At 39.3% G+C, this 27,220-nt stretch overlaps 3 protein-coding genes and 3 long non-coding RNA genes across 13 annotated transcripts in view; 4 read left to right on the top strand and 2 right to left on the bottom strand.

Moving 5' to 3' along the window:
- The first annotated feature begins 426 nt into the window (after positions 1–426).
- LOC111262429 (THUMP domain-containing protein 1) lies at positions 427–6,001 on the top strand. 2 transcript variants are annotated; one of them, XM_022836709.2, is made up of 7 exons: positions 427–1,197; positions 1,731–2,087; positions 2,510–2,687; positions 2,823–2,960; positions 3,612–3,698; positions 4,473–4,661; positions 5,002–6,001. In XM_022836709.2, the coding sequence occupies exons 2-7, from the start codon at positions 1,786–1,788 to the stop codon at positions 5,017–5,019; spliced, it is 912 nt and encodes a 303-aa protein (XP_022692444.1). In that variant the 5' UTR covers positions 427–1,197; positions 1,731–1,785; the 3' UTR covers positions 5,020–6,001. The 2 variants fall into 2 exon arrangements, with proteins under 2 accessions (XP_022692444.1, XP_022692427.1); XM_022836692.2 differs by having other exon boundaries at positions 434–1,197; positions 3,537–3,698.
- On the bottom strand, positions 4,825–9,959 carry LOC111262472 (uncharacterized). 3 transcript variants are annotated; one of them, XR_015311959.1, is made up of 4 exons: positions 9,108–9,959; positions 7,562–7,644; positions 6,925–7,067; positions 4,825–6,578 (listed from the first exon to the last, which is right to left on the bottom strand). It is a non-coding gene; the product is annotated as an uncharacterized LOC111262472 (long non-coding RNA). The 3 variants fall into 3 exon arrangements; XR_002681629.2 differs by having other exon boundaries at positions 6,967–7,067; positions 9,108–9,919; XR_015311958.1 differs by having other exon boundaries at positions 4,825–7,067; positions 9,108–9,878.
- A 334-nt stretch (positions 9,960–10,293) lies between these two features.
- Positions 10,294–12,267, top strand: LOC147753961 (uncharacterized). The gene is made up of 2 exons (XR_015311960.1): positions 10,294–10,377; positions 12,136–12,267. It is a non-coding gene; the product is annotated as an uncharacterized LOC147753961 (long non-coding RNA).
- Positions 12,268–12,617: 350 nt separating this feature from the next.
- LOC111262485 (uncharacterized) overlaps positions 12,618–27,220 on the top strand; it is a 16,187-nt gene continuing 1,584 nt past the window's right edge. Inside the window, exons 1-2 of one of the 2 annotated variants that reach the window (XR_002681637.2) lie at positions 12,618–13,506; positions 15,364–15,457. This is a non-coding gene — a long non-coding RNA (uncharacterized LOC111262485). Of the gene's footprint in view, positions 13,507–15,363; positions 15,474–27,220 lie in introns of both variants that reach the window. The other variant, XR_002681636.2, reaches the window with a different exon arrangement.
- On the top strand, positions 18,610–21,389 carry LOC111262426 (uncharacterized). The gene has a single exon (XM_022836678.2). The coding sequence runs from the start codon at positions 18,896–18,898 to the stop codon at positions 19,979–19,981; it is 1,086 nt and encodes a 361-aa protein (XP_022692413.2). The 5' UTR covers positions 18,610–18,895; the 3' UTR covers positions 19,982–21,389.
- The window catches only part of pasha (microprocessor complex subunit partner of drosha), an 8,706-nt gene continuing 3,950 nt past the window's right edge, over positions 22,465–27,220 (bottom strand). For all 4 annotated transcript variants that reach the window (XM_086969177.1, XM_086969182.1, XM_022836652.2 and 1 more), the window contains 9 exons: positions 26,915–27,106; positions 26,187–26,296; positions 25,736–25,889; positions 25,112–25,226; positions 24,820–24,932; positions 24,348–24,549; positions 24,014–24,206; positions 23,625–23,790; positions 22,465–23,448 (listed from right to left, as the gene is read on the bottom strand). In XM_086969177.1, the coding sequence (XP_086825303.1) occupies positions 23,404–23,448; positions 23,625–23,790; positions 24,014–24,206; positions 24,348–24,549; positions 24,820–24,932; positions 25,112–25,226; positions 25,736–25,889; positions 26,187–26,296; positions 26,915–27,106 (1,290 nt within the window). In that variant the 3' untranslated portion in view covers positions 22,465–23,403. The remainder of the gene's footprint in view (positions 23,449–23,624; positions 23,791–24,013; positions 24,207–24,347; positions 24,550–24,819; positions 24,933–25,111; positions 25,227–25,735; positions 25,890–26,186; positions 26,297–26,914; positions 27,107–27,220) is intronic.

The following is a 27,220-nucleotide window of genomic DNA, read 5'->3' as shown; positions in this document are numbered from 1 at the left end:
CAGAAACGCGTTTTGTATACAATTGAAGAGTATAAACTCTCCTAGCAATACTTCTAACGTACTTGACTTGAATATGTAGCTTGAAAATTTACTGTCTGAAGAAAAAAATACCATGGGAAATCATCAGGATTATTATAAGCATTTAAAACAAGCAAATCTCAAAAATACAATAGAAAATTCGTTTACTCAAACACATTCCCTCTTCACTCACATATATTACCATTTTGTTAGTTACGTGTTTCTCTACCAGAAAGTTTACAAACATGCTAAGGTATGTTAGGCAATGCCATAGGAGCGTTCTCTTGTTTAAATTACTTCATGTACAGAATGATATATATATATATATATATATATATAATATTCCCAGCAAGAATATTCGAACGAAGGTTAACTTTTTTCTATTAGTCATTATTCTTTCAACTTGCTAACAATAGTCTTAGCGCATAACAAGTTACAACGGCATGCATAATCTCTAATGGTGTAGTCTGATAAGTGTAGAGATGCTTCAGATGGTACAGGTTCAAAATCGGGCGTCGACACATCATAAACGTTTGAGTGGGGCAGCCGTCTAGAGCAATGCCTGCAGTTCGTGCATAGTCAAATAGCTTTTTAAATCATGGAAAAAGAAAGGTACAGGAGAAGAACTATTAGAGCCTTATGCGTCTAAGCCCACAGATAGTTGCTCAAAACACTGACACTCAGGCGATCTACCTTTGCACTCAGAAGATCCAACATCTTAGGCCATAAGCGGCCTCCTTTAAAAGAACTTGCGCTAGGCACGATTTAGATTTTTCTACACAAAAACATGACTATTGAGAAAATACGCATGATACATTTTCGAAAGTTCTCTTGTATTCGTTGTTCTTTCACCCTGAATATTGGGGTCGACGATTTTTTCTAACATGACTTTGGCGCGCTTTCTATCTTCGAAAAATTCGAACCACCGCCTTAGTCTCCGCAAACAACATATTTCTCTCGCCTTGTATTTACTGGCACATCTGTGAAAACAATAACACTAACAAGTGTATTAGCCACGTTATCAGAACCTCACTTGTGCTAATATTATTATTGATAATAAAACCTTATCGTATTAATCAAGTTTAGTCACCCTATATTATTAATTCATGATTGAAGTTTTGTAAACTTTAAGATTATTTTATTTGCCTCTGTTGCCTTAACGCGGTTGTTCCACTAAAGGTAAGTGTGGAGTCGTAGACACTTTATAACATGCAAATGCCACAACGTATTCATATTGTGTTTAGTCGTAAAACGCTAACTTCTTTTCATTAAAATAAAATCTATTACTTTCACAGTGCTATTTTTAAATTGGAGTGCAACTATTATGATAGACGGTACTCACTTCGCTGTAAAATAAGTAAATGTCAATTATAAGTGGACGGTATTTACTGCAAAATCGTTTGATCGATAGCGTTGTTGATTGTATAATCAAATAATCTTTTCAGCCTGTACACATGTTTTTTCTTTTAGTTTCTAAGCAGTGATCGAAAACAGAATTAATATAAACATTTGTTTGTTTGGGCTGGGGACATACATGCAAAAACATGACAAAAAATAAACAAAATCTTAAAAGAAGGCTATCCAGGAGTCGCCGCTTCAAGCCATGCCACGGATATGCGCTACACGACTTGTGTAAAAGGAAGTAACTTTTATTACGACCAGGCTATCTTTTTCCAACTTACCTGATGTTATTTTCTTCAACTTAATTTCAGCTAGGAACGCATCATTTATCAGTAGGCAAACGCTTATTAAAGATAACTCGACAGCATGAGTACTGCCCAGGCTACAGGCAACGACGCAAAAAAGCGTAAGAAGAACTATTATATAGGAAATCAAGCTGGCGCTAAACGGGCAAAACGATCAAATCTACTCGATTGTGGGACCGGTCTTGGGTTTCTAGTTACAATAAATTCAAAACAGGAACGTCGGGCCACTCTGACAGCGTATTCTTTGCTCAATGAGGCCGCGGATCGACTCTATGGGCCACAAGAACAACAAAACTTGGACAAGGAGTCCGATGGTGATGATATTGAAACGGAACTCAAGGCTCTAAGGGAGGAAAATTTCAGGTAACTAGGGTGAATATATTCACGGGCGCGTAATCCTCTAATTTCTCTTTAAAAAAGGCAAATGTTGTAATAAGACTTTCGTTATGTAGAAGTATGTTGCTGAAATATAGGACAGTACATCATAGTAAACTATGCACTGATCGAATGCCGCTCTCGGCAGTTACTAAAACCTTGCAACTGGTTAGCGTCTGTCTAATCACTAAAACGTGCGGTACAGGAAATCATGTACAAGAAATAAGTTGAATGTGTGATAATTGCTATCGGTAAGGCAGTATTTGAAAACAAAAAAGAATGCCTTTTATTTTTATTGGGTCATTTTCGCTCAGAACGTGCGTACCCCGTACGGCAAACATGTATGCGTGTACGTACTATTGCATGTCGCTGTTATACGTCGGATTAAGGCTAAATTTTATCCTTTACAGATTTAGCAAATTGCGCACCGAGATTCCATCAGTCATCTTCATTTCCAGTAAACTGCCAAAACCGTTAGAGATTAGTACGGACATGTATACCCATATGCCTTCTACGGTTCAGCATATTGTTCGTTTAGTTCCGGTATTGGCAACATGCAAAACTCAACCTGAATGTGTTTCGAAAAAGGTACAAGTAACGTAGGTGAATGTGAAGCCTACATTTTTTGCAAAGAATGTGAGTTCGTTCTTTTTTTGTATCTTGGAACCACCACTAATCTGGATGTCGAAATGCTTTTTCCTTTTGGTGCTATCGTTGCCGCAGGTCCTTGAAGTACTGGAAGAACAGCATCCTGCTGTCCTTTCAAAGATTTCGTTCTTTGTACAGCTCAAGGCCCGCCACAACAGTGAGTACAACTCGTCTGAGGCGCGGCGCGCTTTTTGTATGGAACTGGCTAAAAAAGTAAGAAACCCTTTAACCATATTCTGCGTAACTTCCACTTGGTATTAAGCCTCTTCGATGTATTTTTGTCACTTAATTATTCGAAGAAAACGCAGCCAATAATAGCGGCATTCAGTCGCAATTTGCTGTCAGACCAAATCAGATTTAAATTAATGCAATGAAACCATTTTAATGCTACGTTAATAATATCTTACTTTGGTCAACAAGTTCGTATTTCCTTTAGGTTCAAATAAAAGCTTTCCAACAATTTCAGCACGCCGACTTTGGTCAAAATTTCGGCTTTCAAATAACATCATGACTCGTCGTGACTCATATTATCTAAGAAAAGTAGCTTTGAAGCTATCTAGCTAGAAAAACGGTTAATGCTTTTTCAAAAATTTAATAGTTTAATGATGAATGAATTTGATGTGAGCTGTGTTTTCGGCTTTAACTAATACCGCCAAGAAACTTTGCTTTTCTCTAGTGGTTTCAATGTAATTACAAATAAACAGTGCATATTAATTCTTCATTCCTATTTTTTTTGTGGTTTCAACATACACAGACACGCTCATAGAAAATTACTACCCGTTATTTCAGGTCCAAGAATGGAATTGCGATTTTGTCCCTGAGCTGAAAGAGCCTGAGCTTGTTATAAATATTGATATTTTGCAGAAAGTCTGTTGTATTTCTCTGCTGCCACATTTTGCTCGTTTCAAGAAGTACAATCCGGAGCAATTCAATTCCGTCCAAGTCGCCAAGGTAATATCTAGCAGCGTTTGTCTAGGAAGACATGACGGGCTATAGTTTGTAGCAAAATAAAATAGAGCAGGTTCCAGAATTTTATATACACATAAATTAGGTGCCGTCCTTGAAAACATAGCATAAGGTAGTACTTGGTTCTACAAGGCTAATCTTACCGTGTCGTGCCAAGGACAGTATTGGAGCTTAAGTTCTAATGCTAGAATAGATGCTCCTATTTTTTAAAAAGTGACAATGTAGGTATTTTATAAAACAAAGATATTGTGTGACTATGGGACAAAAAATTGAAAACTATTAAAAAAAATATTCGGTTCCAGGAGATGCAATTATAACTGCTGTAAAACAAACGAATCTTGGAAAAACAATTCAGAAAAATGATAAACAAAAAAATAGTACATTAACGAGAAAATATGATCGACATGAAAATAAGAAATCTAAACCTCATCTTAATTTTTCTATCTATTTTGAGGTATTTTGTTTTAGGTTGATTTCGTTGTTCTCTTGACTTTTAATCTTTCAATATAAGTTTGACTTATGTTCCTGTGGTGTTTACCTCGCAATATTTGTTTCATGAAGTGCTGGCATTGTTAGTTTCAAAAGCGATACATTTTCTTGAAAATCAGAGTTTAAAGTGAAATTCTATAACATGAAAATATATGTAGGACAAGAAAATCTCAAATTATATATACCACTTGGACAGACTGGGAGGTTCCAACTTATATAAGTTCCACAGAAAAATATCTAAGAATTCCTGCCTATCTTGAATGTTCTTAGGCCTTAAGTAACTTTACGAGTAATGAGGGCAAGTCGAAAAAAGTAAATGCCAAGAATGGCAAAGAGGGTGATGACTCAATAGAACATCGAAACAGCCACACGTGTCGAGTTCTTCCGAACGAAAACTCTACGGCTCCCGAGACATCAGATTGTGTCGCTCGAGATAACAATGAAGACTCCGACTTGAAAGTACGCTAATTACGTGACTTTTTAGTTGCTTGTGATATACGAGCAGTAGAGTTGCTGTTTATTGGAGTATGCCGTTTGACAACAAAACGTATTCTATAAAAGTGTTAATTTTAAAAGATGTCCTTGTGACGTATAAATACATAAAAACACAAAACGAAAAGCATAAGTGGTAGAATGTCTCTTTGCTCTTGAATCTTTATTTCTTTTTGGAGTCATGCAGAATTTTGGCTTTATTGGTGCCTCAACAAACGGTTATTCTGTATATACACTATAGCTTTAAAAAAATGCGATTACATTATTTTACGTCTCTAGATGAACTAAAAAGCATATCTTTTTTTAGAAGGAAGATGGAACTTAATTCCTCAAGCAGGAGCAAGCGAAAGCGACGTGAGTCCTCTACATTTCGCGGCTGTGGCGGAAGAAACCTCGTGTAATATAGCTATGTACAGGAACCTTATTTTTATTTATGGTAGACGCATAATACAGACATTGTCGTTTTGGTGCAATGAAAATGTGGAAAATACGCACCACCCAAAATTTTACCGTGATTTATTTTAATCTGCATGTCGCAAGATATCCAAAAAATCCAAATTGTCATCTCTATGTTGCGTGATACTTGATTCCCAGTTACAATTGTGTTTTGTTTATATTGTAGTAGTCTACTAGAAGCTCAATAGTAAATTGTTAAGTCGAAATTGAAGTATGTACTCATTGCGGGATCCAGCATAATTTCATAGTAATTGAACTAACCAAAACTTTTCTTTATATGATCCAGTTCCAAAGATTCTCTACTATACTGAGAGAGACGTAGTTCTTCCTTAATTCGACAGGCAAAAAAAGTGCATCGAAGAGCACTAAATATTCCGTTTAAAATTACTAATTTAGTAATTTTGTAATTGATATTGATGCTTTTCTTGCTGTTATGTTACATGAAAGCGTCATGTGGTTCTTGGTTGATCGCAGTCTTTCTCAACCGATACGGTATTTATGCTTATATGTTTAAATACAGTTCATTGAGATCTTGAAAAAGGGAGAATAAATTTCACTATTGAGATGTATTAAATATTGATCCGCAACATTTTTCTATGTCTGCATCGACTAGGCTTCATTCTATTTCGAAGATCGACATATACTTGGAACACAATATCTTTTTATTACACATTATAGGTCTAAATATTCTGGGTGTTTGCGCACTGAATGGAGTTCACCAAGTCCAAAATTTCAAAGATAATAGTTGCTTGTTTCCGTCATGCGATGCGATAGAACTGATGACTTGTCCCACACGACGTTGTAAAACAGGAGCTTGATAAAAAATAAACAAAAATCTATTTGCAATCTTACTGTATCTATGATTCTTTTAAACCATAAAACTGGCAGATACAGCTAGCTATTAACAGCGCTAATCGCTAGTGACGCGGCAGTTTCAATTGCTTGTTAGAAGCTTCTGTCTTTGTTGAAATACTAATTTTGATTTATACGTACTTCCTTCATTTTAGCACTCAAAAACATTTTTTCAACATTTATTCGTTCTAAAACAGAGACCTGTGCCAATAGAGGCTTATGTAAGATTTTTGAAACTGGTTTCCTGAAGTTAGGAGGCTATTGAATTAAATTATAAATTTAACGAAAAGCAACTATCACGTATATAAATAGTTTTTTTATAGCTTCAATATTGTCAAATTAGTAACGTATAAAAATTTCTAAGAAAAACAGTCTACCTGACTTGATTAAATTGTTTCAGCGCGTGCTATGACCACCTCTTTCTCTTTAGTTGCTGGAATTTCCAACAAACAATATATTTATTTACTAAATTAGATGTTTTGTCTAAATACGGGTTCTCTGTAGGTTTATTCGACACGGCATAAACTGTCCTTTTCGTGACGACTGGATAAAAAGTTTAAGGAATTTTTAACCACCCTGTAAATAAAAAAGTAAAATTTAAACTTTCTACGGTTGTCGAGGAAATTCTGCTTCACTTAACGAGGCGGTGTTATTAGCGGCCGTCTAAAAACAGAGGCACAAGGAAAGATGTTTCTTTAAAAATAGCGAGCTTGAGGTGTCAGCTACCTCAAATTTTATGACAAAAATAGAGCCCCTTAAAGTTAGAAATGATTGAGACTGTAGTCGGTTTCTCCTTGTTCGCAATCACCAAAAACGAAATCACTTACTACAAACAAAAACATTAAAAAAAAAATCATCTGCCACTGCTTAGCTTATTTCCATTTTTTTTTTAGAGTAAAAGCCACCTGACTGCGTCTCGTACCCCCACATCTGCCGTGAATCGAGAGACAATTGATGACGTTACCCAGAGAATTGATCGCATTTATCCTGTAGTTGAAACATGTTTCTTTATTCGAACATATTCATCGACTTCTCTGTCAGTTTTAACGCCGCCAAATAGTTGTTCTGAAATTAATCACAATTTTGGCACAGAAATGAAAATAGAGAAAAATTTTATTAGAAATAAAATAGAGGTTCGGCTACGTTCTTCTTCCATCGGCCTGAGTGGAGCAACAAAACTACTTAAATATCGTTGGCAAAATGGGTACCCATACGTGCACTCAAGAAATTCTACGTGCTGAGGCTTCAAAAATTAAAACAAGAGAGCGGCTGGGTTACTTTGCGCAGATTTCTATGATCTAATTGAGTACGATCGTTATTACCAGGAAAGGGAATCACCCAGCGGGTGATTCCCTTGCCTCACAGATATAGCTTAGAAGAATAAATAACTTTCTTTTGGAGGATCTCTTGACAAAGAGGTTTTTAATATGAACCGGTTGTCATGCTTACCTCAATAAACTGTTTTTGTATTTGTAAGATACGTCCAAGAGGACTTTTTAAGAGCTTGAAGAAAATATAAGACTGTTGTAAGCGCGTCGGTGTCGATTTTTTCTACTTGCCTTAGATAAAGCTTCGTATTTTCGTATTTGGCATGCGATCTGCTTTGGTTTCATAGATTTCAAGACTGGAGTTGCTCTGCCGCCTGGGAAATCAATTCATATGATTAAATTTCATAAGTATTTTGCCAAAGAAATGCTTTTATGTTGCATCGAAGTAAAAAAAGTTTTCAGGAGCTTTTTCGTGGTGTGTCTAGTTATATGCAATCTGCAGAATACTTTCTAGCAAAGACTAGAATTTCGCTATCTTTACTGTTCCTCTTCTTTTTGTTAATATCACATTTCTTTTTTGTAGCTGTGCTCTCAATGAATCAAACGAATCAATTTATTGCGTCTCCACAGACATTCTCTGGCAAACAAAGGGTTATAATCAGCACCGTTAAGGTTAAGCTATGGAGTGTATCAGATCGTTTAGCGATAGATAGATAATGCATCCAGCTACTCGTCGCTGCAGGCTACCAATCTTGCACACCGCCAGGTTGGTATTGGGAGATTCTGTTTATGCGCTCATAACAGACGTGGTCATAAAGGGTAACGTGAAAGATAAGAAATTCAAACGTCCCCAAAAGCATACAAAATACTCGGTAAATCTATCAAAAAGTATCTTAAGCGGAATAATGCGGTAAGTAATAAGGCGGTAAAGGGAACTTTATAGAAACTCTTTTCAGGGCGATACCATCCTCTTGCTTGGTCTATCTCTGGTCCTCCTTGGTAGCGATTAAACCATGTGTATAAGGCGATCGTATACTTCAGGCAAGCCTTCCGTTGACTAAAGTGCACGCGGCACACAAAATACGCACATACAGTTAGTTTGGAGTCAGTCAACGCTATATATATATATGCCTGTAAATAGGTCTGAAGATAACAAAAATGTTATAACTGCTCTGGAGAAGTGCCACCTAACGAATTACTCGCGAATCACTGTGACCCACAAGGAACATCGATTCGCTAGAAACATTTTCTGCTACAAGAGCTGTTGTCCGTAGGTGTCAGAGCGTTTCTTCAAACACAATGCCCGTAACAACGGAAGCGATACCAAATACGAGTTCTTCACAGTTGCCTATTCGATACCGAGACAATGGAGTCAACCGAGTAATTCGTTCCAGAATTCTACTCATCGAAAGTCTGATTGCTCTTCCACATTTTGCTGAAATAAAATAAGCTACTTGAGCAGCCTTTAGTCACAGCGCGATTTTTCAAATTTCAAAAGAAAATCACGAATCACACGGTTATTGTTACATTGTCGTTTCATTTTTCAGGTATGTGTTCTCCTAGACCCATCTTTGCAGTGGCGGCGGAAAAAATATACTAGATTCTAGCCTGATTTTGTGTGAATTATCAGTGATAGGCTCAATGAAACGAAGAGACATTCTATTTATCTTCAGAGAGAGATAGTGTATTTTTGCTCTTATAATACTGTGTCAGCAAGGGTACGAGCTGTTACTTCCATGCTCCTATTTTGCACGTTACTTGTACTATGCTAGTCCACGGATTTATTAAATAAGTTATATCGGTACGAATCGGGTAAATACAGTGTTAAAAGTTGCACCTGAAGGCGTTTGTTTTGTTCCGTTTGAGCATTGTCTCGAATCGAACCGAACCGGGGGTCACGTCATTTACCAGACGCACGTACGATGTCAATCCAGCAGTAGTTCTTCTTAGCCAGCCTACCAATGCCTACCCTCAATATAAGTTTGTGCGATTAGTAAAACACCATTATATATTGTTTGCCCTGTAGTCACGGGCCGTTGTCGAAGTGTCAGTTTGACATCTTGTAATAAAGTATACTATTTATTTAATGACTTGGAAGGTTTTTCTAAGAATTTTTTTTTTGTTTTTGGCCTCCCGCGCCCTTGTGGTCGAACTTGGCACCTCTTCACGTCGTTATGGTACTGCATCGCTGGTACGTTCGATAACGTAACGGAAAATCTGATTTTACGTCTTTGAATGCCATAAGGAAACGGCGGGCGACGTAAAACGGGCTCCATCAATTCTTCATTGACATACATGAACAAAGTCGATCTTCTTCCGCTTCTGTTGCCGACACCGCAACTACTATTGCTGTAACTGAGAAACACTGACGCTAGCTACCTTCTTGGCAGAACAGCAACTACACGGGCACGAAATCGCTTCTGAAAAACGCGATTTTACCAGCAACAGACTGACAAGATGCTTCTACCGAGTAGAACCTGTTGTTCGACGTTTCGCTTGCCATCTCATTTCTCGCTGAAAAAGATTACTGCGTAGCACCGCCTCGCCGCTTATCTGCCCCTGACCTAAAAACTTGGCGGGAAAAGGCGTTAGTCGCAGCAAGATGATCACCATGGGGATCAGTTGATACATTTGTGACCACGGCTTCTGCTGCTGCTTCACCTAACATGTGTTTGTGCAAGCGTGCACGTTCTCTGCATCAATTTTTCGCTTCTTTACCCATTGGCACATAGTTATCGCGCTCATTCGTGACGTTTTCAACAAACGATGAAACGAAGCAGCCACGAATCCATCGACGAATGCTTACTAACAATCAGCACGAGACATGGCGCACACACTGTCACATATGTCGCCATTCTACATCAGGAACAACAACAACGACGACATTAGCAGCAGTAGAAAGGTAGTCGTCTCTAGCCGGAGAATCTATTCAAGGCAGGTAAATATGGACAAGATTATGACGAGGGCTAAATCCTGCACTGCAGCATCGCTAGGGTTGCTGCTCTAGGTCTGACTAACCGACCATCCGACTGAGCGGATCGGCCGCGCTTCGATTGTGAACTTTTGCCTGGTCGTCGTTCCCGTTGTCGACGCCCACCACACCGATGGTAGGCAGAATTACCACCGGAAGTAAAGAGCAGTGCAAGAGTGAATGCTAAACGACGGCTTTTACTGTTCCGAGGTGGTTGGACGCTCGGCCACATCTTTGTGGCGTTCTTTTCCATTTTCAGCGCTATTTGGCGCTGTTGCGCCCTATAAGTTCGCTATGTATTTTATGTACCGTTTTTTCCCCTGAGTTACGTCGTTATCTACCATCTTTTAATAACGATATCTTCTATGTAGTAACGTTCATACAAATGTCTGTCATTTTTGAAGAATGCTATAAAAGACGCTGATCTCGACGATCTAACGAGGGATTGCCGTTAAATTGTTGTTGAAGTAGTTGCTGGGTTTTGGAGCCATACCACAGAGGATAAGAAAGAAATATAACAGCCGTACTGCTAGTGATAATGGGCCAGAGTTGGCGACTACTGCCGCTAAAGATGACCGTGCTGATGCTGATGGGGCATCACGACGGTCATATGTGTAGCAGTGCAATAACTGGTACGCAAAAATGATCATACGATATTCCATCAGCATCTGCAAGATGTGGCTACCAATCGTTGTGCCATAGCAACAAAGGCCTGTTCTATTTCATGCTAATTCCAATAACAATTACTTACGAACTTTTTTCGCTTTTCTAATATTAAAGCATGATATTTTTTATAGCAACTTCAGATAGACTCTTATAGAGATTAAATGTATCTATTGTTGCAACGATTGGACCCGTATTTTAAAAAGCACATGGAGGCGATTGAATGAATATGATCCCTATTTATTAGACGAGTACTTTTAGCATTGACGTCTGAGCAGCTTTATAGGTTCAGTACCGATGGTAACACTGCTACATAGAAAAAGAACGCTACACTAAATAGTACCAGTTCCGCAAAGGAAACTTGTCGTGTACTCCATCAACTCTCTGTAAAGACGTTCACAACGGCGGAGCATAATCACAAAAATCGTTCGTATTATATATATTCTTGTCTGAAAAACTTCTTTATGAAAGTTCCGAACAGCGTGAGTAACAACTATTAAGGCTATCAGCGCATACACAAAAGAAGGGTTTGTGTATATAAACAGTTATCAATAGAACCAATTTTATGTCCATTTTCAACAAGTTACTTTTAGAATAACTTTTGCTACCAGAAGTGTTACAAACAACAAGTAAGTGACTTTAAGACCCGATAACAAATAACATAAAGGCATGCCCCGTCCAGCTAAGTTTCCAAAAGTTGAAGGGTGTAGGACCCTCTACCCCTGAATGTGAACTGCTCATGGTAAAGCAGCGAGCGTTCGCATACGTATACTGGGCAGTCTGTATTTCAGGACTGCCGGCCGAAACTACTTTGCAAAATTCGGTTACTGCACGTCAGCGTCGTCGATATTTTATTGGGTTCATTGCAGTGAGCGCGTTACTGAATGACGTAGGCAAATGGATAGGTAGTAGAACGTTTACCTTTAAGAAAAGTTCAGCTGTTTCCTTAGTGCAAACCATGAGGCCACCGTCTAGCCCTGCAATAGGAGTAAATGAGTCTTATAATATACTATGTTTTCACTTACAATTGGCAGCCTCTTTGTTAACAGCTTTATATAATAATTCCTTTTATTAGTAGTTTTTGTTACATTCGCGCAGAATACTCTACCCCTCTTCAAGTCGACAGACCGGATCTTCAGTAGGTACCCTAGTGCTTAAATTTGATGTTAATAATATAAGCACAATTGAAGTCGGTACTCACTGCTAGAAATATTGTTTTTGTCCATTGCAGACAACGTCTTTGGCAAGCGTTAATGCGATGGGCGGATGAGCGATTCGGCTGAACCGGTTTGGATTCGTTCGATCATAGTGTTGAATAAAGGAGTGAAGTAGACATAGTGTGAAACTGCCTTCAAAATTTTCAGACACTATCTACTCCGTCCTTACAGTTTCAGATCATTATATTATATATGTAATCCAAAGCTTTAGTATTTCGAACTATTCGGTTGTTCCGCATGAGTTATAGTACGTTATTCATGTTAATCAGTGATTAATGCAATTCCGTGCCATTCTCACAGCCTCGAGAGCGACGTGGTCTGGGTGGCTATGCACACTCGTACTGCGCGTTGCCATAGAAACAATGCCCAGTCATTGCTTCATAAAATTAGCATTGACAGATGGCTATTATGGCCTATAGTTACCATGTTGTTTCGTAAGTCTGTTGAAGAAAAGACTATATAAGTCCAGCAAAGCCCACGAACCACATAGCTAAAAACCGATGGAAAGAAACATGATATTTAACACTTCACATTGGGATTGGCACTTCGCAAGGTATGGCTGCCTTTTGCGGGTTTTAGCGGGAGATTAAAAAGAGCTCAGTAGGCTTAGCCTGCATGATTCTCGTACTAATATTTCCCAGGTATGATCTAGGTGATCTAATACACAGCAGAGGTTGAGAATCCGCTGTGAGCAAAAGAAACCTTTACAGTAATTCTGTATTCGTTGCACAAACGAACTACTAGTTCTAGGAAAAGATTGACTCTAGGCAGAGTTGAACCTGTAGCCGACCGCTGTAACTGCTATCTCTTTTATACGTTAGCTTTAGAGCTAACAATCGACATGTATTGAAAACGGCCTCGTCCCATAGCGGCTCGTGGCAACATAGAAGAGAAAACAATTTTTTATTACAACCCTCTCTATCAGATATACAGAGAATACCATTTCAGTCTTAGTCGCTACAGGCACTTTGGCAAAGGGAGGAGCGCCGCAAGCCAGATATAGATAGCAAGAATACGACATAGTACTTTGCTACAATTACAAGTTGGCGATAGATTTAAATTGGTCATATGTATGGCTAATAAAAAGTTACCCGGTAATATGCGGGGTCACAATGAAAAATGTTTGAATAGTTGTTCTGTGCTGGGCTAGAAGAGTTTACGAACTGTTATCGAAAAGGAGGTTGTGTGAGGAATCAGTACTACGCCTCTGTAGAAGCTGTCCTTGTCAATCATACGCAAGTATCCCAAGATAAACCGACCACATGTGTGTAGGCAGATACTCTTATTTAGCAACTGGATAATGTAGAATTTCATTTGTGAAGCTAAACGTTGAGAGTTAAAATCCAGAATATCAACTGTCTCAGTCGAAGCCGAGGAAGGAACGTGTAAGTGTTATTGCGTAACTTGCTTTGTTAGTTTTGTTTGTTGAATTTTACCAATGGCATTTTCTATCAGATTACATAGTACCGTGCCAATGCAGCGGGCATTTTTGTTGCTATGTTACTGCAATGGTCGAAGTTTGTCGAAGGCACATGTGAACGTCTTCGTCGTACTATAAAAACATTCCATTTCTGAAACAAATATTCGATGGCACATTTGTTGAGAAATATCTGACCTGAGAAACGAGTTAGTCTTCCTGGATGCTTGCTTGACCTCAGTGTCTGATACAGGAGCAATCATAGGTTCATTTTATTTTTATCACGCAGCGATTGTTCTTTTGCTAAATTGCTGGAGGTTATGTTGACGGTTGAACGCATCATCATTCACCTGTTTGTATCCAGTCGCGTTAAGAGCAGCTTCGATGAGTTCGGATATGATTCAGCGTGAATATACGAGCGTAACAAGGTCCGTTGGGAGCATGGAATCGCCCATCTGAAAAATGACCTCACTCGATTACGAGCTGCCAGAATCGTATGTTTAGAACTTAGAACTAGATTACTACATGGCTTTCTACAGGACGCAGTTGTTCGTAAAAAATTTGATAGCCGGTCTTGTATTATTTGACGTGTATAAAAATTATACAGGGGCAGTTATTAAGCGATTTGTACCTAAACAATGTATTTAAATGAGCGTTGCAACTCGAAAAAGGCGATTTTTTGAAATATAATTTACATCGACCGTGCACTGCTTAAGTGCTTGCTTTACTTTATCGTCAAGCAAATTGTGACTTCGAGACGGCCCTCTTTGAAACTGTTTCTGTGAGTGCATTATTCCTGGGGCCATCATTGTGTGGAATCATTAGGAAATACAGGTGCGCTTAACATTACCAGGAATGGCAAAATAGGACGCCTGTTCTACGGCGGCAAACACGCCTTTGTAGCAGGCGTTTGTGTAGAACTTCCGTAACAGTAGATTCTCTTGTATGGGGTACTTGATGCTGTTACAAAGTAATAAGATTGCAATTACTTCTGTTGCAATCCATGTGATTTCGTATAACCTGCCTAATCTAACCGTTGTTTTAGACTGTGAGACGTTGTACCAGAAGGTTCACAAATCAGCGTCTCTCATGAGACCATCCCTACGTGTCACTATCGACTTCGGCTACCCACACGTTTATTGTCAACACTAGCGCTACCGTTTAGCTAGGAACCTGCGTCTACATCAGCGATTTGTACTAAGGGGATTCGTACATTAGTGGCTTCTGACCAGGTCATCCCCGCCCAAGTCATCTATATAGTTTGGACTGGAATATCATAAGATATTCCAGTCCAAACAAAGTTTGCTATGCTTAGAACGTTGATCTTGCCCGTTCCTGCTTGGAACTACCCTTTCACTAATGATTTCTCCGCCCTCGGTGCTCATGACGCTATTGTCTTCGCGTGATAAAAACTGAGCTAGGCAAAGAGCACTCGAGGAAACCGACGGCAAACCTATGCTTTCTTTAGTTCATACCGAGGATCGATCCTTTATATATATATATGTATTGCCTTGCTGTGATATGGTCGTTTTCGCGGTTTTCATCAGTTCTTTCAGAAGATGAGAACACAGTAGAATAAAATTGACTACATAACCAAAAAAGAGACTGTGGAACGTAATGTGACCTGCAGGTGTAGAGCGTCGCTTATGGCATTTGGAGGCAATGAAGTTTTATGCGTACATTTTAGGCTGAAGAGGTAAACCCTCCAAGACGCTCCAAGGCGCATAGTATAACATTATATATTCGATAGTTTTTATATGCCTTAAAATGCTCCTTGAGAATTACTCGCACACCGTTAAATTAAAATACACTTCTCCGCATTTAGCATGCGTTCGTCCTGGGCTCCGATACATCTCTTGCGTTCTGTCACCAGGGTGCGCTGGGCTGCACCCATCGTAAACACGTGATGTCTTCGCAAGGTGCGTTATATAAAAGGTAATATTATAGAAGCTCAATAAACCCGCTTTACAATGCTGCTTACATAAAAAAAATTTGTCTATAAAATACAGTCTAACACACTTGGTTAGCCAAAGACCCGTCGGCGACGTTGACGTCTTGCCAGAAAAGAATAGAGAATGGCCCCACTGAGTTGTTGATTAGAAGGGTATCGCCTAGGATTTTAGAGGGGGAGGGGGGCTTGACGACGTTTAAGAACTTCCTCACTATTTATCGAACCTCTCTTGTCCTATTGCGGGTTTTTGGTATCAACAAATTTAGCTTGCTTCGACATATTCTTAGCAAAAATATCTATCCTTAATGTCAACTGCCAGATCACTAATTATCGAGTTCGAAATCGTGAGAGTCTCCGCGAGGAGTCCTGATTCTTGCGCTATATATATGCAGCATGAATATTAGTCGGCATATAACCATATGTAAACTGAATAAAAGGTCATATTTTTCCCACTTGGCTCGATAAATAGAATAGCTTTAAACTTTTTCACATTCAACAGGGACGGCTGTGGTTATCGAGTTGCATCGCAAGCACGACCTAATATATTTCACTAAATGGTTTCCATTTTATTTTTGTTTTAAGTTTTAGCGGGAAACGATGCCGTGAGCAGGTAATATTATTCGATAGTAATAAACATTTTCTGAAAAAATCACCGTGGAAAGTTTCGTTTGTGTCGTATTTTTGACAGCATATTTTCGTTTACTCTTGCGGCCATTTTCATCATCGCCCTTTGCAAGCGATCGAATTTCGCTGCGGTTGACTCCTACTTGGGTGCACGCGCCTGCTCATGCACCCATGCGCATGCGCAGTATCATATGTACCAGAGAGTAGTCCGGATTCCCTTGGACTCTTTTGAAGTTATCTTTTGAGGCGGAACGCTGAGCTATGTTTTCGTAGCAGTGTTATTTCTAGCGGCGGCAACGACAACAGCACACTAATAACATTCCGCAGAGCGACTATCGTCGGAACTTCGACGGCTGCTTTTACCGAAAGACTAACAACTCAATGGCCAGATGTTCATTTTATGCTGAATCAGCTTGGTTTGTTTGATTTCAACATATTGTTTGCTGTACTAGTGATGGTTAGATATCACAAATGTGTCCCAATAACCGCTGTTGGTTGACAGCAGAGTTGAACGCGCGTCGACGTTCCCCTGCCGTTCCCAGCGATTACGCACAAATACTTGTCGAGTAGATGGGCAGGAGCCAGAGGAGCCCAGAGAATAGGCATAAAAAATAAAGGAATGCTGATTGTTATAAAGACGAATCGATGCTACTGTGCACTGTCGCTTCATGGAAATTCGCGGAGATAACGTGACGAGACAAAATCTAACTTTTTGTGCCCGACATGCCCCGATATGTCATCTGATAGCAGATCTCATCAACCCATACTAGCGGCATCCGCCATCCCCATTTGCCCATCTTGTGACATATGATCTGCAAGTCCATTCAGCCGATGTAACTTGAAAGAGTAGACAGATAAACCCACACACACACATGTATATATACATATATTGATGGAACACAAAGTCTAGGCACGGTTCATTGAACTGGTTTTTGTGATGGTGGCTGAAAGCTTTAGCTGAGAACAGCATAATCGGAGAAAGACTCAGTAATATCCCGGGGCTAACCACAGGAAAGGTTATTTCATGTTATCTTTTTTAGATGGGATATTGTTGACCACTCGCTGCTTCAGGTTTTCTGACGTTAAAACGTCATCTAATACCGAACACAAATATTACAATTTTGTACTACATGAAATGGAGAAAAAGAAACATTACGGGTGCAAGACACGTATAAGTTTTTCAGACAGGGTCATTATGAATGTATTATACAAGCATAATAATTAGAATTTACCAGAATATTTCAGTAAAAAGAGCCATCATGAGAACCAGTAATATAATTTACTATAACTATACTTAAGAGATAGTTAATCGTAACAGATAAAATGTTGATGCAGATGAGTATTTTGTTCATAAATGGAAATAAATATATGAAGGGTTTTTTTTTTAATATTTTTCATACTGTATTTATATTATTGACTGAAAGTGATTTCCATGTGTATATTGAAATTGCGCGTAAACCCGGGCAAGCGAAAAAGGCCGGCGTTCCATTGGATGAGCCGACTATCACTGAATGTTTCACTTAATGATATTTAACTTACTGGCAATGTGTGTACTGTAGAATGCTTAAAATCACTAAGATACTTCCCTAGTAAGCGGCCACTTATACAGGAAGATTAAACTTATTTAACGTAAAGGATTCGGTTAACAATTAAAAAAAGAACATATGTCCGCTTAAACGCAGCTTGTTTTTTTTGAGTTACTCGACTCTCTTGCATGTCGATTGAGTCCTCATATTGTTCATTTTACGTCACATTTATTATATGGAAACTTGCTGATGTGAATCACGTACCTACATAGACTCTACAATGCTATCCGGTACCGAACCCAAAATAGAGCTACAATTGTTTCCAGAAATTATACGATATCACATGAAAATAAATTTAAAACGTGGCTATAGCCGTATACAGGTGATACGTATATACTGGACGTACAACACGAAGCTTTTAGGAGTAAACGATTCCGTTACTGATTCTATACTTTCAAAATGGTTTATGAGATTCAGCCGAAGAGAACCATGTTATATTATAGTTGCAAGAAGCATTATGACGCAAGCTCTGCAGGTAACCATGCTTTTTAGAGAATGAACGGTTGACGGTTGAATTCGAAAAGCAGATGACATAAGAAAATTCTCAAAACTTTACTACTCATTCGCGATATTTTACTCTGTATCAGAACTTCCGCCCTTCGACCAGTTTCTACTACTAGATGACCACGATTCAGGAGGCTGAACTGTCTAACATAAGCAAATCTCTACAAATGTGCCCTTGTCAGAAGGAAACGGCGACGCTCGCAGGATTTCAACACTCCCTTTCACAGTTGCCGTCAAATCTATGGGTCCATAAGAGGGAACGAAGACGCTGCCGAAAGCAGAATCTTTTAGTTAGCGATGGCTTAGGGCTGTCAAGCGTGATGCCTTGTCGCTTGGCTTCCTAAGCCCTCCCCGGCTGAACATCAAAACTTGCATGCTCACGGAGTCTGGGCTCAAACTAACATGGTCGCCGGCAGAGCTGCAACATAACGACTTTGGCGAGCCAGAAGCTACAAACGTACATGTCACAAAACTAAATTAAAGTAAGAACAGGAAAGACGCTTCGACGTGTGTTGCCGCTCGAGTTTCTTGCTCAAGGAACTAACTGTGTGTTTGCTGTGAATGCTCGACGACAGCTCCTGGAATGCCAATTACAATATAAGCTAGCGACATAGAGAACAGCAGCGATCCGCGTTCACTTGTGAACGCATTCGAAGACTAGAGTTGGCCGTGGTGCCGCCTCAGCTAACAACATGCGGCTGTTCGAGTTACCGAGAGCGTTCGTACTGGTCACCGTGACGACAACGTTCGCTGATGCGGGTACGGGGAAGAATGCCACATCGCAGATGCAAAGCCGTGCGGTGGATAATGAGAATGTGTCATTCAAAAAAAACTATTGGACCAAAGGGAAAGTGACATCGTGGTCGTTTCCGGTGTTGCCGACAAGTATGATGACTGTGAAACCTACGGCAGAGAAAGCTGCAGCCACCGTTAGATCCGAGCGTACTAGCTCTCCCCATGCGTTTTCTGTCGGAAGCAGCGGCGCTGCATTCGAAAAAGAATCCAACTCCGTACGCCTACCGGAAACAACTAAATACTTTGTACCCAGCTCAAATTATTACCAGGAACTGACATCGGCGATAACAAATATAGCAAACTTTGAAAATGCGCGCGTCCGCGATTACACCAACGAGTACTATACCCAGCCGGTGAAATCGATGGTGACGCCGCCAGAGAATGGACCGCGTGTTGTCGATATTGTCATGCATCACACTTACCGGACACCGCGGCGAGCCAAGCAGCCAACTAATGGGGCATCATCAGACCCCTACTACGCCCAGGAATCGACTCGAAATAGTTACTATTACGCGCCCACGACGAAAAAGAAAGATAAATTCGACAATCTAGGGGAGAAGAACCGCCGGCACGATTATGACTATGAATCGCATGAAGTCGATAGTCTTCACTCGGACCGACGGGATGACCACTGGGACCATGACTGGGATTACGACCATCACAAATATTATGACCATAAGTATCACCACAAAAAAGATTACGATTATCTTCTACCTTTGCTTTTACTAATACTCGCACCTTTGGCGGTATCCTCGTTCTTGATGCCCGTAACAGCGACACTAATGACGAACAGTATGTACGTTGCTGGGGCTCAAGGAGCCATTTACCAGGGTAGGAAAAAGCGTTCGACTGATGCACAAGAAGAACACCGAAGTTTGCTCATCGAGTTGGCCAATCTGCTCGAAGAAGCTGTTGCAAAGTTTGAAACAAAAGATACTGCTTTCAGACATCAGGCTAATAAGCAGAAGTTGAAGGCACGATAATTATAAAACGTACCTATATAGACGTTGGCAAAACTTTAGCGTGAGATTAACGGGTACAAATCGTCTCTATTAGTTATCTGAAGGCTGCTTGGATTCGCAAAAAGCAGTTTTCGAACAAAAAATTCCCAGCAGTCCAACAACGAACCCATTAAAGGTTTCAGGCCGTAAATGCCAGTCCACCAAAAAGTTTCCACTAACACGGCCTCTTCCAAATTTACTCCGATCTTCTTCTGAAATTCAGCAGATGTTTTGTTTCAATTGAAAAAAGTCAATATGCGGATCAAATTTGTGCAGTGAGGAAGTTTCTGTGTCCGTTCCTTAACCATGATGTTCACATAGCTTTCAGGCAAAGAACTCTGAAGGTGTTGATTTGATGGATTACTTCCACGACTTTGCGCATGCGTTTAACGTAATTCACAGAAGCTGACGACAGTCTGACGCCTCGTTAACTTTCCTAGCTGTTACAGATATTACGAAAACGTTAATAATACCTGAGGCTCGAGACGAACAGTAAACAGCCAGATGCCTTAAATTCGAAATTTTTCATTTGGTTAGGTGTTAGCACACGCCTCTAGCTTCCGGTACAAGTGTTATTCTTTTAACGACAATATTGCATCAGCGATGCCCCAATACATAACAACATGAGATATAAATTTTTATTACCTAACGAAATAAGACCAAACAAGGGAACCCCCGAAGCTATAGAATGATTGGACGGGACTAGTAAAGGCTAACGGACAAGCTTAGCACGGCTAAAACCGGCCAGTCGGCTAGTTTTCAGGTACTCGCTAGCAGCGATGCTTTTTCTAGCTATTCGATTGTTGGGTCACGTTTGTCAGCATACAATTAAGTAACTGCGCTTAAAGTAAGAATGCAAGTATAATAATTTAAATGAAAATAATTTAGTCATAAATGTATGTGTGCACAATGACACGATACCGTCACCACTCACGCGGGCCATACTGTTCTGTTTTCCTTGATAATGTCGTTTAGGTCTTGATATGAGCCCGTAAAACAAGCAAGGAGCGGGAAAAATTTCATCTATAAAAGTCCTCGTTCCAATCTATGTTTCACTTAGGTTGATCTATTCAATATTTGATTAGCAAGCCCTCACCTAGTATTTGGATAATCAAGAGCGCAATTCCAAAAACTTGAAATTTTTATCTGTACAGGTGCCCGCTTGCATTTGTATAATATTCCCTCGCTATATTTTAAAATACCAAATACAACCATCATGTCCTACTTTAGCTACACTATTTCCTACTAGATCGTTTAGATGCTAAAATATAGGTATTGTAGGACTCAGCTGGCTGCAATCCTTTTTTCTTCTTTCGCTTAGAAAAAGTTGTGAGAATTTGCCACGGGAGCGCATTAAATAAAACAGGTTCATTCGAAAAGTGCTGCATAATCGTGAAACAAACGTCTTCTTTTGTAACTGTTGTAGTCTGGCCAATCTACTTTTTGTCAACTCTTCATCGCTGTTGGAATTATTCTTCGTCGGCACAGTGACGGCCTCTCGAGTACAACGTAGTACCGAGCATCACGTTAATTGCTTATAGATGTGCAGGTAACACCACCTTATATCATTACGCCCAGCAGCTTGGTTGATTTCGGTTAACTGTATACTCAGGTTCCAGCCACCAGCAAAGCTCGCCAGTGTAAGATACGTACGAATGACCGCGACAAACAGTGCAGGACAGGAACATTTCAGAAACGAAACTTCGCCGAAGTCCTGTTTTGACAACTGTGACTCTCGTCTGTGTTTATCTAACGTTATCCCGCAACTGCAGCTTGTAGAAATTCAGACGTTAAACCATGACGAACGAAAGCACAAGCATTAGAGAGCACTGTGCAGAGAAATTGCTGAAGTAAAAAATCTTTATGCTTATTTATAGCTTATACTATGGAACATTTATAGTATTTTATTTAAAATAAGTGTATTAAAAATGAAGGTCGGTGAAAGCAATATATATAATACAACGAAAGGATAGTAAATCGATTGACGCTAATGAAGACAAATAACTAGAATTATTGTATCGTCGCAAAACAACCCAGTGTGTCGAAAACAATAAAACATTAATGAATTATTTGTTTAATAATTCAACCCTTTTTTTGATTAGTTATCCAATATAAAAACGCATGGTCTTCTTTAGCAATTGTACGTAATACAAGAAAAGGGGGATGAAGAATGAAAGCACTCCGCCGCTAAATCAGGGTATCCAGTTCACATAGTAACTGAAGCCGTTCGTGTTCACCAAAATACTGGACTATTGTGTAATCCAGTTTCATGTGCTAAGTTGAACTGTAAATTACATACAGAACATGAACTACGCTTCAACCGAGTCTTTGGATCTTCGATATTTTTCTTCACCAGACGTTCGAAGAACGAATATCCATCGGAATGTTAATTTCCACACGTAATTAATATTTAATCATTCTGAGAACCTATTGAAAATACTGCTAAATTGTATATTAAATTTACCTTTGTATTAATAATACTTATGAATTATTTTATTTCTAAACATGAACTATGAACCAGACATCATCTTCATTCCGAAGAAAGGTTCGAATAGTAAATCCATATGGTAGTTGCATACAGACATTTTATATAGATTGAACACCACTATAATTAAAATACATTTTCGTATATGGGCAGTATATAATCGAACAGTTCTGGTCGAAGAGTTTATTTTAGAAATGTACATGTTCAAGTTACTAAAAGTTCAAGCACTTCGAAAAGCGCTATCAAGCTTCAGCCAGCAATCTACAGTTTAAACATAACGCTTTTTAATCGATTGGCCTTCCTGCTCCGGCACGCGGTTGCTAACATCTTAGTTGCTGAGTTAAATACATGGAGTACTTAATTACGTACAAAGTTACACATTATCTTCTGTTACACGTGTTTCCTAAGCTCAATATACAGAGTCCACGGTTTTCTAGGTTAATACTTCGCCATTATATTGCTGTAGTAGGCAGCCAACTCTGTTCATAAGATCCTACAGTAGAACTGGAATGCGACTTGATGTGCCATTGTGGATTTAAACATTTCTATAGTCAGTACAGGATCATCTATTATAGTTCGTGTCGTCTAACCACAAATTAGGTAACAACATTAAATTGAAAGAAGCTGCTTTAAACACAGCTCAACAAACCCTGTTTCTGCCCTCCGTGCCCCTTGCTTACCGTATATATATATATATATATATATATATATTAGCAATCACATCTTATTGTTCTGATCCACAAATGTATTTTTTCTATGCTTTGCATTGCCAAGATACTATTTTAATTATACACGTATGGCAAATACGTTGCCTGTCATCACTATTAGGTACGGCTTTGTTACAGGGTTGAGCAGTCTGATAAGAAACCAGCAAGGCCACATATCGGTAATTCGTGTTCGGCTCAAATCGATGAATCACTTAGATATCAACCATTTTGATCTGTTCCGATGACTGGGACGGATTCTGGAAAATCAAAATGTAGACAAGTCGTCACATATATAGCACGTATAATACATACGTATGTAATACGTATGAGGTATCATAGGTTCCAATGACATCCTACAATGCTGCGCTATTATTTTCCACAAAGAAGAACAAATAATTTATCCATTTTTATATCTGTGTTATTGTATACGTACCTTCTGTTCTGTCTGCTCCTTGGCCAGTTTGAGCATCTCGATGCGAAGTTTATTAAGTATCTCGTAATTAGGTGCGTTTGATGCCGCTTTCGTCTGTAATTCGGTAATCTCATTTTGCTGTTCGCGTTTCTCTTTTGGCGACTTGAACGACCCTTGACCATATAATCTGCAAGGAACCAGTAAAATAATCATTACTGCGAGTTGTCCTTTTCGCATGACCAGCCATGTTTATACAACTGCTGATTAATCTCACGAGTTAAAGTGGCACCTGCAGTGCGAATATTTAATACGATATGCCAGTAGGATCCATATTGCATATCAGCGTACAGATTAAGATAAGCTCAATCTTGATTTTAATTCCAGTCTTCCTGTTTTCTTTATATACTTGCCGTAGAATGGCTCCCCAACTATGAAGATACGGGTGCATTTTGGCGAGCAATTGTTGAGAGGCCAGCTGTTTGCCGTCCCTTTTATTCTTGCAAGTAACGCGAGCTTCATGTCGCCCGACCGACATCCCATACTCCATCTTTTGCGACTTCTCATTCTCCTTTGAAATTTGCTGTTTGATGTCATTTTCGCTACCTGCAAAGAGGCATTGAAGAACCGAATGCGAAAAACAGCGACAGATGGCAGAGCTGTTAGTTAGCATAATCCTTTATGGAACAAAGCATCTGTTAGCTACACGTGTCTACTATGTGCTTTCCTTCGAGCATGGCTACTTACTGAGGCCAAAATTTCGCTTTAGACACTGCACGAGTATTTGAAATGGTGAAGACTGTCCAGTGGTAGTGCAAAGATAGGCAAGACGCGGATCCTCGATGGAGATGGCGTCAAAAAAAGCTAACTCCTGCTGACCTGTAGCTTCTTTCGATACTATGTTACTCGTGCTGGGTTCACCTGCTCGAGCACGCCGAGACTCCTCTTCCTTTAAGACGAGAGAATTAAACTTAGCTAAAATGCAAAACGTAGAACAAATTGGAAGCAACGAAGCTAATGGATTTATAGAGAATTTAATGCCTACGGTATAAAACGAAACATTATTAGCGTTATATTGCGTGACAGTCTTTTTCAACCATTTGTATCATAGTATAAGTGAGAAAAAAATTTGTTACTGTGACAAAATATGCATATTTACAGTAAAAAAACACTATAGATAACCACGCGCTTAGTATTTCAAGAACTAACTCAAGCTAACCTTTTCTTGCATTTCCTTCCATGACGGCACCAAAATAGACAGGGCAGCGCGCGCGGCCTCAACTTTTGCTAGTTTCTTGCTCGACCCATAGCCATCACCGTATTTAATTTCCCCTAAGAGATTTTTCATTTATGCCGTTGGGTTATTAGGATGGGCAAAACCGACGGACACTAAAAAATCCAATAATATTGCTTCGCTCGATTTCTTATATCAATGTCTTGCCCTATTAACTGATCTGTTACCAGCTCAGCTGCTGGGACAAGCAGTATTAATATTAATATGTAGAACTTACCAATTGTAAGAGTAGCGCAATATGGCCTCTCACTGCTTGGCAGTTCATGAAAAATGTATTTCGGTTGCTCCCGAAGAGAATGTTGTACAAACTCGTGGAGGATGCCAACGGGACCCTGCAACGCAAAGCAGAATGGTCAGTACACATGCACAGTAAAAAAAAATGGGTTATCGGAAAGTTAAGCTGCAAACTGGAGAAACCGATAGTCATTGTTGATACACAAAGCCACCAGTACCAGTTTACCTATCACATCCCATATTCGATGATATATATAGCCTGACACATAAGCTCTGTCGCTGCACTTATGTTTTTCATACATCCTGTTGTTATAACTCCTTTTTACATAGTCTATACGAATATTATATTAGTTTAGTTTAGCTTTTACCTCACTCTTATACTACCGCTATGCTTAAGGATATATGCACACTAAGAATTTAAACGCTTCTGAGCTCCAACAGCAAAAGCGTTGGATCTTCCTACTGTAACCATTTTACTGTCGTGGGGACTCCTCCCTGATTTTGTTCGCATTAATTGTTCGTTCATAGCTTTAATAGTATTTATCACCATAATAAGTGGTTTTCCTAATAAGTATATGTTCACCAAAGGACGAAAATTTTCGGATACCTTTCCGCTGGGATTAAGCACAAATTCCTTTCGTTTGGTGCGCGTTCCGGAGCCAGCCGGTAATTCGCAGGTAACTAAATGCGTAGTTGAAGGGATTAGTGGGCGGGAATGTAGTTTCTTCTCGCGTTGGAATTCACGTCGTGCGGTCCATGATCTACACAAGACAATACAAAAAAAAACAAACGACGGAAAAAAGCATGCGACAAAACAAACTACGAAATCTTATCATACATGACTACATTGTACATGAATAGGACATCCTAAAGCAGGCAATTATACAAAAAAGGCAAACTCAAAAAAAATTAAAGTTTTATTATATGTATTTATTGTAGTCTCATCGGGTCTGGCAACGGCTTATATAAACCTGAATTTTTCTACGTGTAACGTTATAAAGAAAAACACGACTCGCTCGTCTTATTCAATCTAATAAAGATTTTTTGTTCGTACTCACTTGAACTTACGGACGACGATGTCTTCGAGGTCAAAGACATTCCTCGCGTAGTCCTTCAGAGCCTGAACAGACAGACTTCGCTGGCACTCCTTAGCACTTTCAATCTCCACCTGAAAAATAAGACGTTCCGTTATACTTTGCGCAAGAAACTTAACCAGCTTACTCGCTTTCATCTCTCCATATCACGAAATCAATGGATTAGTTTAGACTTCGCTCGCTGGTTTAAGCGCATCGCCATACATTGCACAACATGTGGGAGTTAATAGAGCAAGAGCTTAACTAAGTTCTACTACTTTATGTAAGAATGCAGGCTGGCACAACTCATACGAAATACTTGTATCAGGAATATTCAAATAAAATTGACAATAAAAAATTCATTTTATGATGACTTTGAGATTACATATCAACGAAATTGGTACGAACTGAATTGTTTTTATTTGCTAGCAAGCTACAATCAGTCCTACCACCGTACGGGCTCCTAAATATGGTTCTTGTTAACCACTTTATTGTAGGTAGAGCTTTTACTTCTTCACCAGATCTGATTGTCGGTATTAGATGATCTCAAAGGTTTCATTTCAAACAAAACGTATTAGAGAGCTGAAAATTTCCAAGTACCTCACGTAAAATGTAATTACTTTCTCGACATAATGTATTGCTTTACGTTTGTAGTTTTATGGTGCAAGCATATGCAGTGTAATTCAGTTGGCTTACATGATTAAATTTGGTACCTTGTTCATGAGTTGCTGTCTGGCGCCCTCAGAAGAAGCCGGTTGAGAATTGCTGCTTGCATTGGCTGGGTCGGGAACTGAAGTTGAAGATACAGGAATGTCTTCTCCTGATGCTTTTTGTTGCTCCGATGGACATTCATCCTGCGATATACGTCGCTTTTTGGCCGGGGGAGGTCCTTTGAGTACTTTTTCCTAGCAAATCAGAACAGTAAAACACTTCAGTAGATAAAAATCTGAGACAAGCCACATCCTTGGCCCTTTACTTATGCATTATACATTAAAAAGTTTGAAGTATATGTGTATATA

Source organism: Varroa jacobsoni, unplaced genomic scaffold (assembly GCF_002532875.2).
Source record: "Varroa jacobsoni isolate VJ856 unplaced genomic scaffold, vjacob_1.0 scaffold_70, whole genome shotgun sequence".
Taxonomy (NCBI): domain Eukaryota; kingdom Metazoa; phylum Arthropoda; class Arachnida; order Mesostigmata; family Varroidae; genus Varroa; species Varroa jacobsoni.
The sequence above is the reverse complement of the archived record's forward strand: the minus strand, read 5'-3'. Positions and strand labels throughout refer to the sequence as shown.

Excerpts from the sequence above, each read along its gene's own strand:
- LOC111262429 (XM_022836692.2), top strand. The coding sequence starts at position 1,786 with ATGAGTACTGCCCAGGCTACAGGCAACGACGCAAAAAAGCGTAAGAAG. Across the intron at positions 2,961-3,536 it reads GTATGGAACTGGCTAAAAAA|GTCCAAGAATGGAATTGCGA; the intron begins GTAAGAAACCCT and ends CCGTTATTTCAG. Across the intron at positions 3,699-4,472 it reads ATTCCGTCCAAGTCGCCAAG|GCCTTAAGTAACTTTACGAG; the intron begins GTAATATCTAGC and ends GAATGTTCTTAG.
- LOC111262426 (XM_022836678.2), top strand. The coding sequence starts at position 18,896 with ATGCGGCTGTTCGAGTTACCGAGAGCGTTCGTACTGGTCACCGTGACG.